The sequence below is a fragment of the Channa argus genome, chromosome 10 (assembly GCF_033026475.1).
Source record: "Channa argus isolate prfri chromosome 10, Channa argus male v1.0, whole genome shotgun sequence".
NCBI classification, from domain to species: Eukaryota; Metazoa; Chordata; class Actinopteri; order Anabantiformes; family Channidae; genus Channa; species Channa argus.
In genome coordinates, this window is record NC_090206.1 from 12,455,858 (window position 1) to 12,472,047 (window position 16,190).

Consider the following 16,190-nt stretch of genomic DNA (forward strand, 5'->3'; position numbering starts at 1 on the left):
CTTCAGTGAATATCACAATGTGTTGTTTCATGGCAGGCTGAGCATGATGAAGAGAGTGATGAAAAGTCAGGCAGACTTTTTAATTTGACTCAGATCTAGAGCTGCAAGTAATGATCATTTTCATTATTGACTTCCTTTCCTGTTTATGGGTTTCACTGCTAAACAACCTTAGCATGTTCATAGCACAAACTTTAAAGGCTTCTCGAAGTGACCCAACTATTAGAAAAATACACTATTATATACTATACTACAAAGACCCAGTCACATTGTAGTAATGTTACAATGTTTTTTATGTGCTGAGTAAAACTCCACATTGTCAGGGATAAAAACACTGATATTTCAAAGCTTTTCTGGTTCAACATGCTTCAACAGTTATGGCAAGCTGGAGTCTTTTCCTTCACCTGTAACCTTGTTAAATCTATGAATGCTATGAAATCTATGACAATAAAATAGTCAAACCTTCACAGCTCAAATCTCATCACAGCTTCCCAAAGCTTGACGTGATATCATGAAAGTCCTTATTTTGTCTGATCAACAGTTCAAAACTTGCTTTGTAAATTGCTTTAATTACTCTGGGTTTAATGATCATCAGTCATGTTGGTTCCGTCATTATTTAATGGACGAATCATGACAGTACAGACAGATTCAGCTTGATAAAAGTATAATAGTACTTTGTAAATAATGAGATTTTTATTCCGCAGTTCTTTCAAACAGACTGTAAACAACCTACTGTATATACAGTACAAAAAGATTCCCCTGTAATTATCAGCATCTATAATTAGTAATTCAGCAGTTGAAAGTAGTATTTACACTGTTGAGAATAAACTGAGAATCACAATGGTATTTCCTATATACAGTTATCTGACAGCTTGTCTACTGAATAAATCCTTGCAGTTTTACTTATCATGCTCACCCTCTGCTTCAACCAAACTTTGGCACACATGTCACACACTTACGTCACACATGCTCTCTTTAAATTTGTTCCATCTAATGTTATGAGCCCTCTGTGACTCCCTCAGACCTGGCTATGGCAGATGACATGGATATATAATTTTTCAGTACTTTTCCTGAAGCAATCCTTTGGCTCCACCATGTGCCCACAAATGATAGTATCCAAACTGTCACCTTCAGGCTCTTTTAGGTATTAAATGTTCGTGTTAAACTTTATTGATCCCCAATGGGAAATTTTCCTTTTCATTTGCCATCGAAGGCCAGGCTCAGCTACAAAACGGCACCCACGATGCTGATAATGCTTTAGCGTCTTACTGAAGGACACCTCAGGGTGTGAGGGTACTTTGCCGACACAGACGCTTCGACCAGGATGGTCTCATTATTTCACTGGTCTGCAAATGTGAGAGAGAGGTTTTGATTTCAAACACCCGCAGATACTTACATATTTAATAGAGCTGCTGTAAGGTTTGGACAGGCCAAAACCTTGCAAACCTGTATACTCATGACTCATAATCCAGCCTCCACCAGCTTTTGGACAAACTTGGAGCTTCAACATTAAGCAGTGATTCTTTAAAAAAAAAAAATAAAAAAAAAATCAGACACCAAGTATTTAAAACAAAAGGCACAGGTTTTGTTAGCCTGTGATCTGCCATTTTGCTGGGCATTTGCCATATTTTAAATGGCTGATAACTGGATGAAAAAAGAGGAACATGAAAAGTGAAATTACATTAAACTGCAAATGTATTGTGTCAAGTGGTAAAAACAAAACAAAAAAAGAAAAAAAACACACCAACAAGGAAGCAAAATGAGGCAAGACAAGGAGAACAGATATAGAATTTATTTTCAATATCCATTGCAAAGAATAAGAGGTGACACAGCTTGAAACAGATAATATAGAATTTATTTTCAACCAGAAGTAGGAAAATACATAGGTAGATGTAAAGGAAACAAGCAGAACCTGTATTAAAACGGAATTTAAAAAACAAACAAACAAAAAAAAAAATCGAAACTACTCCAAAGAGAGTTGAGAGGACGGCTAAGGGGTAACAGAAAGCATTGTTTACCATTCAGTTTTGTTTTAAAACAGTATGTGTTGATTTGAAAACAGCTGCCTTGATTTCTCATCTGGGTTAATGGACATTCTACAACATTGTGCAAGTGTTTCATCATTATTTTTTTGCTGGTATTTCATGAATGGTAAACAATAGTTGGTCCAGTGCATAAACACAGTGACACAGATCAATATATGTATTCAGCTGACTACAGATAAGACAATCCTGATCATTGAACAACTACCACTAGATCGGCAGGGAGAACAAGATGAGTAAATATACAAGATGGATGATAAAAAGGACGAAAGAAAGCGCTCAAAGATTTTCAGGTAGGGTAATGGCCTGGAAGGTTGATGATGGATCGTGTATTTAAAGAAAAACAAAAAGGTGACCACAGTTTAAAGATGCAAAAGCTACATTTTCCAGATAAAATATTTAAAACCCCACTTTGAGTGTCTAAATGTTTCTGGGAATTATTGCCAAGTTTTGGGGAAAACAATGCATTCAAATGAGCTGATGGATTGAGATCAACAGCAGTGACAAGTATGGATGTGCATGTGATTCAAGGAAAAGGACAAAAAGTACCTTGCTTTCCTTACAGCCCTACATTTCATGACGACTGATTTGGATCATAAAAGAAAACAGCGCGACTGGTTGGAGAAATAACGCACTCTACAACTGAGAACTGAACTACAAGCAGCTTTGGTGTGCACCGTCACAAAGGGATGCAGTCTGGGTGGGTTATCATTCCACGCTTCACTAGGAAATGCAACAGTGGTACAACACCAATAATGTGACTTGTTGAAACTCAAGAGTGACATAACTTTGATTTGACAGATTTTCAATCAGAAGCCAGTCTGTGTCTGTTTGACTAGGGAGCTATGAAGAAGGGATGAAATGATTTCATAATCAAATCAGTTATCAATAGTAGCTAGCTATAGGGTAACAGATTTAACTACTGTGATGCACAAGAGGAGTGAAATGGACTAGCCAATCATCAGAGGGCCAGTCTAACGACCAGCTTAGTCTTACAAACACACTTTAAACCAGAAAAGTGGTTTCTAGCACTGAATTGCAGCCACTAGTTAGACAGCTCTGCTGCCGTAGACTACAGGAGCAAGCACTCTCCAGCTAGTGCAAAGCAACATCAAAAATAAAGCTGAAAAGAAAAAATATGCTGTTTTAAAAGTTTCAACCGACAACAACTATGCAGGTACTTTTCTTTCTATAACCACTCAATCCTTCATCCTACGAGGCATAAATCAGGAACATTCCATTTCTCTACATCAATGCATCATTTCAACAGAAGATTTGGTTTGTGATGGGAAAGGAGGAAATGGGAAAAATATACACAGTAAAACCATGTAGAAAACAAAACACCGTCATAGGCGTCATATGATTTACACAGCAACAACACAATTCAGTATCTGTTTAGAAAGGAAACATGAGATACATCTTTTATTCACACTTTACAAAAAAAGCTAGCCTTGTAAATCTACTACAATACTTATGCCATTCAGGAAAAGAAACTGAAACTGGACACATTGGTTTCCACTGAAAATCAAAAAGTTTAAAAAAGAAATATGAAAAGGGGCAAACAAATGAAGTAAGCTTGATCCCAGGACTAAATTTGCACTTCCTATTTACTTGCTTCCCTCATTTTAAAAATTTCATTTTAACAAACATTAAAGTAATAAGACCTTTAATCACTCATATGATTGGACAGGGAATAAGGGGAGCTGCATCTGAATTTAATGCTAATCATCCATTGTATCAAAGAAGCATGTCTCTCCAACGGCAGCTCTCTCCTGTTAGTCAAGGGTGTAACAAAATATTAATAGTAATTCACAACAACATGTTTGCCTGGCCTTCAGAGAGAAATGGCTGAGTTCATTGCCCCTCATCCCTTGTTAATCAAAAGCAAGCAAAGTGGGCCTTCCACCTTTTCCAACAAAGCGGCGGGGGTCCACAGATGGCACTATAGCTGCAGTGAAGAAGGTAAGAACTATACAAAGTGGTTGAGCAAAAAGGATTTAAAAAGACACAGCTTGTAAATTATAGTGGGTAGGTCAAGTCTGAGGTTGGGTAGTTGAGGCTTAGGAAGATTTAAAATTCATTGCCAAGAACAAGCTAAGATCTAGGAATTTTGGGATCTGGGCATGGAGCTGTGCTAAGGTACAACAAGGGAGCAAAAGTTTGAGATATTGGATTTATTAAAGATAAGACATCTTACTCCATGTTCCGAGGGAGACGAGAAAGTGTCGGTGGAGAAAGCATACCTGATTACTAGAGAGCTCAATGAATAGGAAGGATATACACATCATCATAACATTGTCACAGCTCATATAAAAGAAAAATATCAACAAAAGCCAAAAAAAGAAAAAAAAAAGAAACACATAAAATCTTCACACGTCCCAACAGTATTTAAAAATAAAAGGAGAAAAGGTTGTTCAGGCGTTCGTCAAATGTAAATAGTGCAAGACAACAACAACTGCTACAGTGAGGCACGATGTTTTGCTGTACATGTGTGATTTATATAGGTTGTATCAGTCACACCTCAATAGTAAGTGTGTGATATTTAGAAATGAACAGATGGAGTCACTAGTGAGCTGTGACTCATTCTTGTGTGTCCTTTTGTCTGAACTGATGGCAGCAGTGTGGATCAATGGCTTTCTTAATGGGCAAAAAGCAACAGGCAGAGTTTACTCAGTGTCTATTTACAATCGCAGCAATATGTCAGGAAAATCAAATCAACGGCAGAGAGATGGGGAGGAAAAAAAATAAAAAATACTGATACAATAATTACAGTTAATCTCTCGGGAGTGCAAAGTGACAGAGAACGCCTTGAACAACCTCTTCTTACGTCTTTTGTACAAGCTGGTAATATCAATTCTTAACATTAACTGGATAAAAATTTAGCCATAGTTTACAATACAATCTTTTCAAATCTGATCATAATTTTCTTAGTACAAAAAACGCCAGAAAACAGGTCTTCTGTGGTTCATATACAATCATGTAAAGACTGAGTCTAGATTTCTATTCTGTACAAACAATTGTGAAAAAAACCACTGCTTTTGTGTATGGAATTTATGGCTGGGGAAAGTCACTACTGGCCTCGGAGACAGTGCTACAGATCTGCCTTCAATTACCTGTGTGTGGTGGGTGTAGGTGTGTAGGTGTGTGTGTGTAAGCTTGCATGTGTGGAGTTGGAGGGCAACTCCAGACAGTGAGAGGAATGCTGGTTTTACTCCAGTGTATCAGCCATTACTCGCTCTCTCTGCCTAAAAGCAATCAAGACGAAGAAAAGATTTGTGACAGCCCCCACTCCTTTGCCCATCAACCTAAATCTGCTTGCCAATAAAAAGATGACACAAAAGCCACACAAGCTCCTACGCACAATACTATCCTAACAACTATACAAGCTGGGGTGAAACAGTCTGCAAACAGGATGGTAGCTGCTCTCAGTTTCTCACAACATCCTTCCTTGACAAGTTAACACTACATACTGCCCTTATAAAATTGGGCGAATGCAGTTCTGGGATGTCTGGATCTTGAGGCATCTGTGGGTTTGGTAGCTAGTGCATCAGAGCCGGGGTCAGAGGTGTAGCTTGTAGCACCACAGGAGGTCATGACCACACAAAGGGCCTCAGCACCACTGAATGACAGCAGGAAATCTCACCGCACACGAGCTGCGCTACATCCACCTCAGAGGAACAACCAGCTAACAGCTGCTCTAACTGAACCACATCTGACTCAACAAGTGTGTGATCTAGAAAGACTGAAAAAGTACACTGGCTGCCCAGAGCACAGGGGAAAAACAAGCACAGGCCGATGAAGGACTGACACTGACAAGTCTGCCGTCTTTGCTGGTTTCAGATTTATACAGGACAGACAGACAAGCAGACCATCAGCTATGGAGCTTTTCATGGTGGATATTGTTCCGTCAGCTTTGAACGTTACCTTTTCCCTAAAGCCAAAACAGTGTCCCATGTGACAAACCTGAATGAGCTACCATCCCCTCTAATTGGAAAGACAGAAGCACAGTGGGTGAGTGGGTGGATTCTGAGGTGGAAGGGAGTCCAAAAAGAAAAATATGATACACAACCAGGACTGAATTGAGCAGTTAAAAAAAGAACAAAAAAGAAAAACAAAAGGAAAAAAAAGAAAAAAGAAAAATATAGAATATCTATAACATTATACGAAATCCCTGTCGGCCAGACCTTACTGTACGAATATTTTACAGGTTGTGTTTTTTGTCTTTCTCCTCTTATGTGTTAGAGGGAAGAGCTGGTAGTGGGAGGGAGGGCTGAAAGGGAGAGCCTGTGGTTGCAGTGCCCTCTGGTGGCGTTGCAGGGACTCACTACCTGCGTGCAGGCAGATGGAGCCCATTGACCTGGGGGGGCATGTTGGGCAGGAGCAGCTCCAGCTGGGCGAAGAGTGAGAAGTGGTCAGAGGGGATGTGGGGATGTGGGCAGCCACTGACATTGTTCTCTACCAGCCAGTGGTGGTCCAGGGGGCCCAAGATACCCAGCACGTTCAGGTGAGGCTTGGAGTAGAAAATATAATCGATGACACCCTGGGGAAAGAAGAAGGGGGTTACCTTTAGATCATCGCTGCCAAGGTGCATAAAATACTTGCAATTCAATTTTTTTTTTTTTATCTGTGTAGACCACATATATTTGTGCATTTCTAAAGCAGTTGTCCACCAAACCCAGGGATGTTAGTTCAAGAAACCTTGACCAAGACACTGACAAGAACTTGCTCAAGGTGAGTGTTGGCCAGCTGCATAGCAGCTCCACCATCGGCGTGTGTGTGCGTGTGTGTGAGAGTACGAACAGGTCAATGAGAAACAGTGTAAAGTGCTTTTAGTACCAATAGGTAGAAAAGCACTATATAAGTGCAGACCATTTACTTTCTGTACTTACATTGATAACTGGTGGTCTTAATATTGCTATTGAGTCAGCATGGCCATTGTGAGCAGCTACACAGCCCCTTACACAGTGAAATGTGCAGCTGTGTGCAGAGGTTGCAGAGCTACACAGACTCAAGAAAAAACTTAATGCTCAACTCAAGTAAAAGTGCTGCTATTGGCCTAAGAATTCACTACTACAAGTACCACTTCAAATATTTCACAAACAAGTAAACATAGTCAAAAGTAAACATACTAATATATACATTTTAAAGTACAAGGGAACTCCACTAAGAAAAGAATGTACTTATTATGGTAATTATGGCTAAACAGAGATTACAAATGGTCAAAGAGCACTGTTTCTATAGGTGGAGCTGATTTTTACTTTATGTGACAGGTGGTTAACCAATATTTTATCAGCAGTTAATGGTTCACTTTATTAAAAAAACTAAACACAGATATGGTAGTAATATTGTGGCTGAATGGTGTAAATTGAATAACGGCACTATGCTTCCTTTATGTAAATCACTTATGCTGTTAAGGAGAGAAGAAGGCAATTCCATCTGAACAAAAAAAAATAGGGTATACACTCTACAGGTCAAAGTGTTGTCATGTTGTTGTGTTTTTTAAACAACAACAAAAACAAAGTTGGAATTACCTTAAAGTCGAAGGTGTAGTTTGTGTAAGGCATCAGGCCGTTCTCGTAAGCACTCTTCAGCTTGAAGCCATGGGTAATCCTGCCGTTGGACGTGCTGTTCTTGCCATTGCAGTTGAATTTGGTCAGGCTGTCACTATAACGAAGCTCCTTGAAATCCTTGTGGGTGCAGTCCACTCCGCCGGTACTCAGGTACTCCACAACACCTGAACACATAAGACATTAGAAGTAACCCTCAGCAGAATTAGGAAGTTAGTCGGACCTTCAAGGTTCCAAACAAACCAGATTTGTTCCCAAGTTTACCATAAAAGTCACTAAATGGCATCTCAAAAGGCAGATATTCTGGATACTCTAGGTTACTAATATTAGCCATAACAAAAAGGTAAAGGTTATTGTACCCTACAAGATTATCCAGTTATGCCTACACTGCAAGACCTACCAAGGTGTAAAGAGAAATTTGGATCGATTTCACCGAATTACTGTCTCCTGTTAATACGTGGCTTTGGAAGAAATAAAATGCACCGAAAACAAAGCAGGAAAGATGGAATAGCTTTTAAGAAAAACTCCTAATCTGCTATACCTCACTTAAAAAGTTGACATGTAAAGAAAACCTCTGAAGATCATAAATTGATAATTTATATTCATGCAGAAGAGAGTGATAGATCTTTCTACCAAGAGACTGACTATGACTTTTGTTTAAATACTAAATTTTTTAATTTATATTTATAATATGGAAATAATTATGTGCACGAAAGATTAGGTACAGCATATATCAGAATAGGGATATCTAATATTTAGTAGTAATAAAGTAGTTTATTTATTTAGGTTAAGGAAATACCTTCTTTATTCTACACACAGAGCAGCCATGCAAGAGACAGACGTGCCCATCTAGATCTGTTTTGTGTTCAGTGTTGATGAAGGGCACTCGCCCCACACACTGCTAGGAGATACTGAGGATAACCAACCACTTAGATTCAAAAACACTTCTTTATTATACACACTGCAGCTTCTTCAGTGTATGACGTGTGTGTGATAAAGAGATAAAACAGGCAAATAAACAATTCTGTTTTTGCTCGATTACCAGAGTCGGGCAAGGAGTTGAGGTCAGCGCACAGCACCAGTGGAATGGCATTGGTCTCGCCAGAGACAGAGGACAACTTGAGACTACGTGTGGCCTTGTCCACTATGTTTTTCACTTCTGACAGGAACATCATGGTCTGGACCAGCTTGACATCAGAGTACTCTGGGTCCCAGTGCATATGGGCATTAGCTACCAGGAGCAACTGCTTCTCCATACCATGGAGCGATTTTCCAGCTGAATGGTAGGAGGATACAAGTAAATTAAGACAATTAAGGAACACTGACACCACTATACATGAACAGTTATGCCACCTATAAGCCTCACCTTCTCAGTGGGTTTCAGAAAAGAGACAACAGGGAATTTAAAAAATAAAACACATTTCACACTTTTTAAAACACAATAACAATCTTACAGCCAAAACAGAACAAATAGTCAATCTATCCAATGACCGTGGCCAGATACAGAAATTCTATTGCAGAGGTGCTACCTCAAGAAAGTCCAAAAGTGATAACATATTAATATGAAGTCCACCATTGGATAATAAGAGAAATACATCTGTATCCTAAGAGGTCTCTGTAGCAATATTTCATTGTAGGCACCAAGTTAGTTATTTATTGAACCTGATTCCAGTATTTGATTATTTCAGATTATCAAATATTTAATACTTGGTTATTATATTATCTTAGAAGGCAAGAATAAATGCAATTCTGTTCTGACATTGACTATAAAAATTAAGGTGCCAATGGGCAACAAGTGGGAACCAGAGGGGCAACAAGTAGGAAATGTAGAGTTCAAAGGTGCAGAACTACATTGGCTCAGTCATCTTTTACAGTTAAAAAAAAAATAAAAAATCACAATTATGGAACTTAATAGCTTTAGATTTAAAACTCACTCACAGAACTCATAATTGTTGGTACAAAGCTGAAACAACAACCCCACTAACCCACTTTGGCCAGTTTGCTCGATTCACACTGGTCAAGTTTATACTCTTTTTGTGCGCACTCATATTTTTTATATACAGTGCAGCTGGAAAGTTCCAATATGTAAATTATATCACAAGTGGAAATGGAAGAAGTACAACTAGGACTCTCTAAAGGCCAGTCTCCCGGCCAAACTGAACAACCGGGGGAGAAATGCCTTAGTAAGAGTATTGACTCAGAAGCCGATGGTCACTCTGACTGACCTCTAGAGATCCTGTGTGGAGATGGGACAAAGTTCCAGTTGGAAAACCATCACTGCAGCCCTCCACTGATCGGGACTTTATGACAGAGTGATTAAATATAAGCTCCTTCGCATTGCAACACATATGAAAGCCTGCTGGGAGTTTGCAAAAAAGCACCTGAAGGACTCAGACTCTGAGGAACAAGATGTTCTGGTTTGATGAAACCAAGATTAAACAGTTTGGCCTCAATTCTAAAGGTTATGTCTAAAGGAAACCAGGCATGGGGTTGAAGATGTATGAAGTAAGTACGTTTAGCCTATAAATGTACTTTTTTTAGGCTACACATTATTTAAATGTACTTATACATTAACAGCCTTTGCTAAACCTTACTTTCCAAGTGACCATTAGATCTAAAGATACCAGACCCCAAATTAATAGGTCCCAAAGATCAGAAAAAGCTGTTTACTCACAGGAGACTTCCATCATCTCTTTGCGGACCTCAAGCAGTACAGCTACGCCAATGTTGTCCTTGGTCATCACCCTGTTCAGCATAGCCTCTGAGCCCTCGGAGTTAGCCATGGCCAGCTGGTTGAACTCCACTGTGTGCTTCTGCACTGCACTGAACCTGGAGTGAAAAAGAAAAGGAAAAAAGACAACAACATGCACAGGACTTAAATCACCTTCTGTTAACAGGGTTGGGAAAAAGATAGAAACAGGAAACAATTATGATATGCTGCAAATAGATGGTTCTCTGTCAGAATTCTCTGTCAGAATCCAGCCTAATGTCAAATTAGGCTATTAACAAAACATAATGTGCTGCAATCTGTTTCTGCAAAATATACGATTAAGCTTCAGGCCTTTATTGGTTTTAAATGTAATGTCAAAACCTGCTCTTGTATTAACCTGGGCAAATAACAGCTACATGAATATTGTAAGGTTGCTTTCCTTTGATTTCACAAATTTTCTCTCCATTTTCAGCATGTTACTTTATTCCATTTCTTTTTCTTTATTAAAACAAGGCGCCCATATACCCATATAACACCTAGCCTGGAGCAGTTATCCTCAAGCAGAAATTAGTAGGCTACAGAATTCTGACGAGATCCATTTTTCTAAATGAACCCAAGTGGTGATCTTCAGTCCCTACCAATACAAACACAAAAGCGACCACTTAATTACACTGACTTCTCTCAGGTCCACCTGAAGGCTTTTTACAACTTTTCATATTAGCAGTAGCACTGTCCAAGAGCTGAGTTAGAACAGAGATTGTGATGAGAAATTAACTGTACAAATTGTAAATCCAGAACCTGATTTAACTTATTCATCTGTACCAGAGCTTCAATGTTGCTGCAAAATATTTATAAATAACAGCAGTGAGCCACACCTATGTACTTGTTAACATGCTTCATTACAAAACATGCATGCATTTTGTGTGTGTGTCATCTCTCCCCATCTCCAGAGGCCAATTACAACAGAGTTCTTCTGTACACAGGAATTACAAATCAGGTTCAGAAGTCCGGTGGAGTGGAAAATGCTGCCACCTCAGATGGTCACCAGTTAGACTCCACCTGCAGTCTTGCTAATGGAGTTTGCATGTGCTCCCCATGGTTTCGTGGGTTAGGTAATTGGTGGCTCTAAATTGCCTGTAGTGTGTAGCATGAATGCTTGTCTGTCTGTATACGTCTCTCTGTGTTGGCCCTGAGGTAGACTGGCAACCTGTCAAGGGTGTACTATGGCCAAATAAAAAGTGGGACTACCCTCATTCTAAACAACTATTACAATGTTTAATACAAGCGTTTCTCAAAATATGGATGTCATAGTCAAATATATGTATAGAAATAGAACAATGGTTGCTGTAACTGTCAACCTTAGTATCCAGCCCAGAAAACATAAGATCTATTTTTTTCTTGCTGTGAATGAAAGCAACTTGTAATTTTACAGTTTCTGAAAATGTATTCAAGGGTTAAATGAAACAAATGTTTTAGCAAAATAACTATAAGTTTTCACTGTACAAAGGCAATAAAGGCAAAGGACAACTAAAAACCTTGAAAGATATCATTTGTAGGGCATTCAAATAAGATCTGTAGGGAAATCAAACCGGTTTGGTAGGGTTTCAGTGGTAGCTCCAACCAGCTGATCCACCCCTCAATAAAAACAAGATTCCATCAACATACAGCTATATAAATCAGTCTCCTAGTAAAAAACAAAAACAACAACAATAAAGTCTTTTAATATTATGTAACTTTTAGTTATTGAACCAGTTAAAGATTTACTTCAACTGCTCATTATTAAAAGGTGTATTTTCCAATATGATGTGCTATCTAAGGAGAAATATGGTACAGGAACACAAACAATAGATCAAGAAGTAAAAAACGGTAACATACTTTTCTGTTTTGTAGAAAATTGCACATCCATCAACGTGTTTACGATCCGACTCTGACATAGTCCTGGCTCTTGACTTTGGACTGAAGAACCCATCATATCCCTGTTCCTTCAGCTCAGGCAAGAAGAAATTGTAGTACTGCTCTGTCTCAACTTCCTGTAATCACCAAGAAAATGTGGTCAGGGTCTTAACCAGGATAAGCTGAAAGTCAGGAAGGCTTACCAAATCCTTCTAATTAAATTAATGAACCAATCAAGAACTGTAATTCTAGATAAAACATAAAAACACAAAACTGGGAACAATGAGTTTGCTCATAGCTCACTTTCAATCATATTATTTGTTTAATACTAGAGTTCAAATAAGTAAATTGTTCAGTGCTTAAAATGGTGATTAGATATAGTACTAGCAGCATTTGTTGGCATTATACATTTTGAACAACTGCCCCCATGCAAAACGCTTTAAAAAGAAAAGAACTTTACACACACCAAAAATTACGACAGTAATTACACACTTCACAAGGTGATCACATAGTTATATAACTTAAAACAATAAACAAGGTGTTGCTTTTATGCGCTTGACTTTTTAATACAGCCAAAGAAAATGTATTTCTATCAATAAGATTCAAAGACAACAGATAATTCCAGTATCTCACCTGCAAACTGATGATGTCGGCATTGCAGCCCAGGATTTCCTGCATAATAGATTTCTTCCTATACTCCCAGTTTAGTGCCCAAGAGGGACAGTAGCCATATAGTTGTCGTGTGGCGTATTTATCACACAGCACATTGTAGCACATCACAGAGAACAGGGCTGAGGGTAAATCAGACAAATGGGCAACCGTCTTTCTTTGTTTTGACATACAGTATTTAAAAAGTGGTGTATGGTGATGCTTAAGTGTATAACCAAAAGTACAATTTAGCTCTCAATTTCAGATTGTATGCCAGTCTGAAAACATTAATTTTATGCTGCATTCTGTAAAAAGGATAACCTCTACACCATTTGGACTCTCTGTTTTCTAAAAACTAAATTTGTAGTGTGATGGGCAATTCCCCCCCAGGGTCCAGACTTTGAATCAACTGTGTTTTGTGATTACCTGAGGGCCGTGCTCGGTCTGGTTCCTGGAGCGAGATCCATGACCGTGCAGGAGGCTGCTCTGTTGGTACTAAGGAGAGAGAAAAGATGTTTCTAGAGTGCCAACATGAACACAGAGATCACAAAATGACTTCAGCCAAGCTACAAGTCCATTAATTGTTGGGTTCAATTTGTCCCCATTGTATTCAGTAATTATTGTATCATTAAAGTAAATAAAAATAAAAGGAAATGTGCATTATCAGTTCTAATTCAATAACTGCCACACAAATTAGGGACTCACTGCGCTTGATAGCCCCTGCCAGATTGTCTAACAAGTAGCTGAGCAGTCTCCGCGTGCCATCAGGTTCCTGGTAGAGGCTCATAATTTCTTGTGCAAGTGGGTTTCCTGACAAGCGAAAAGTAAACCAACCTGAATCATGATAAAGAGTACAATGGGATTTCAAGGTTAGAATGGCTAAAAAAAAATATTAAGCCACTCACCTTTCAACCCCAGTGTTTGTAACTGAAACAGTTTTCCCAATTCAAATGGCAGAACCCGCAACTGGTTGTTATTTAAAAGCAGTTCCCTGTGGAGGACATATTGAAATTGATTAGAAACCAGCACTCCTGAGAGGGCGGGCTGTCTTTGTTAGCCTTTTAAAAAGGCCGATTTACCACATTACTGCCATCTAACCCTAAACATGCCATCTGTATCATAAAAAACCTACAATAAAATGAACACCAGTATGTAGGATATGAATGGCATAAATCGAATTTAAGGTCAAACCTGGGACAACTCCTCCCTGTCATCTTGCCCCAATAATTGGGTAAATATATGGGATGTAATGGCTCACCTGAGAGACACCATGGTGCCGAGCTCTGCCGGCAGGCTCCTGATCTTATTGGATGAGAGATCCAGGTAAACCAGGTTGTGTAGTTTGGCAATGTCTGGCGGGATGCGTGACAATGAGTTGTCACTGAGGTGCAGGGCAGTAAGGTGGGTTAGAGACCACAGGGCTGAACTGAGACTCCTTACTCGGCCTATAGTGACAGGGAGAGAACACAGAACACATAAGAGTCATCCCAGCACCCAACTATTAACAAATGAAAAACTTTGGAATAAGTATGAATTAATATCACTATAAAGTTGTCAACATGATAACAGGTTTCACAATAATAAAGATGGTTTTTGTACAGATTTTACAGTGACAACTTAACACCTTTAAAAACCAAACTTGAGACCGCAGCTGAAATGATCAGTTGATTAACTGCATTTACAGAAAATTAAATGGGAAAATTATTTTGTGAAAAAAAAAATTAAATGCATAAAAAAAAAAAAAATCACTAATGTCAAATAATTACTAAAAACTAATTTCCAACATTGTGAGGATACAACATTTCACTATAGAAAAATTGAGGTAAAAATAAGTATATACCTACATCCACAGGTGTGTGTAGAGACAAATTAAATACATCTTGTTTACCAAAAAACAAAAACTAGACTAAAACACTCACCGCTGATTTCCAGCTCAGCCCAGTATGACTTCTTCCCGTTTGCTGCCTCCTCACTGGACATAATTGTGTACATCCGCCTGGGATCCGGCGGGTCATATTTTTCCTTGGGCATTCCTATAACACTGCAATGGCATTATGAATTTTAAATGTCAATTATCAACAAAGTGAAACGTTTCATAATATGCCACATCCCAAAATAAGAATGATCAATTTAGTATTTTGGCTTGCAATAATAACGCTGAAATACACAGATTAGGTTAGGTATAAATATACACGCTTTACAAATTTTAATATTCTAAAGTTACCACGTGGAGTTGTCAAGACTGTTGGCAAGATGCTAAAGTTTGATTAAACATTTGTAAACTGTTACGTTGCTGTAAACAGTATAGAAGTAGGTGCAATCTAATTAGCATTTAGACAGCTTCTTTTTAAGTATGGGATTTCATTGGACTTACATAATAATCAACATTAAAGAAGCAAAACAGTGCAATAAAATAAACGCTAAACTTCGAAAGCTATGCTTTTCACAACATTGTAAAGCTTTTGCTAATAAGTTAAACGTGTTAAAATAAAATTGCATTTTTAAAATAGTAAAACGAGCTAACTGTAGCTCGTGTTAAACGATTTTGTCGTTAGCCTAGCTTAACCTAAATAGGTAGTTGCTAACCAAAGGCTAAATAGCTAATGCTAACTCACTTGCTAACTAACAAGATGAAAAACGACGCATTAAGTTAGTTGAAGTTCACAAATTAGCCGATTGACTGATGCACTACCCATAGGGGTTAGCTGCAAAATAATATTAAATGGTAACAGCACAATTGCTGTTTACATAATAGCAAACCACTGACTTGCGCATTAACACTAGGCCACGGAGCAGCGCGTTAGTTAGCTATCGATAACTAGCATCAAGTAGGAAGAATGACTATCGCTGAGATAAACATTGAGCAAAATAGCTAACAAAGCTATACAATGCTGGGTTTGCATGCATCTACGAGCTATTTAGCTTAGCTTGAGTTAGCCTTCTGGCTAAAAGCTAACAGATCCCAATTATTTGAAGCAGACCGATTTCCTTTTTAAATCAATACTAACGTTGTTACGGTAAACAGCCGCCGCGTTTTACCATCTAAATACGATTACGGTGAAAATGATTAAGATCTAGTAAGAACGGCTGCAATTTTACCTGCAAGAGCATACCAAATCGCGAGGACGACTGCGTGTTCCCTTTTGTTTTCTAGCTACTTCTCACCCGTTTCCGCTGCTGTATCATGGCGACTGTAAGGATTTTTTTTTCTGCCGATAACAGCGCTTGATCCTATTGGCCGACATGTACATCCAACCAGCTGTTGAACCAGAGTAAATAAAATCCCACATATGACTGATGGCCACGAAATGGATGGATCGTATACCACACTTC

General features: G+C 38.6%; 1 protein-coding gene across 1 annotated transcript; it reads right to left on the reverse strand.

The window, feature by feature from the left end:
* Positions 1-1,830: 1,830 nt before the first annotated feature.
* Positions 1,831-16,081, reverse strand: cnot6a (CCR4-NOT transcription complex, subunit 6a). The gene is made up of 12 exons (XM_067517961.1): positions 15,957-16,081; positions 14,777-14,898; positions 14,116-14,302; positions 13,763-13,848; positions 13,563-13,667; positions 13,284-13,352; positions 12,843-13,000; positions 12,192-12,346; positions 10,281-10,435; positions 8,649-8,882; positions 7,571-7,773; positions 1,831-6,579 (listed from the first exon to the last, which is right to left on the reverse strand). Exons 2-12 carry the CDS (start codon positions 14,886-14,888, stop codon positions 6,364-6,366), a joined length of 1,680 nt encoding a protein of 559 aa, XP_067374062.1. The 5' UTR covers positions 14,889-14,898; positions 15,957-16,081; the 3' UTR covers positions 1,831-6,363.
* Between the last annotated feature and the right edge of the window lie 109 nt (positions 16,082-16,190).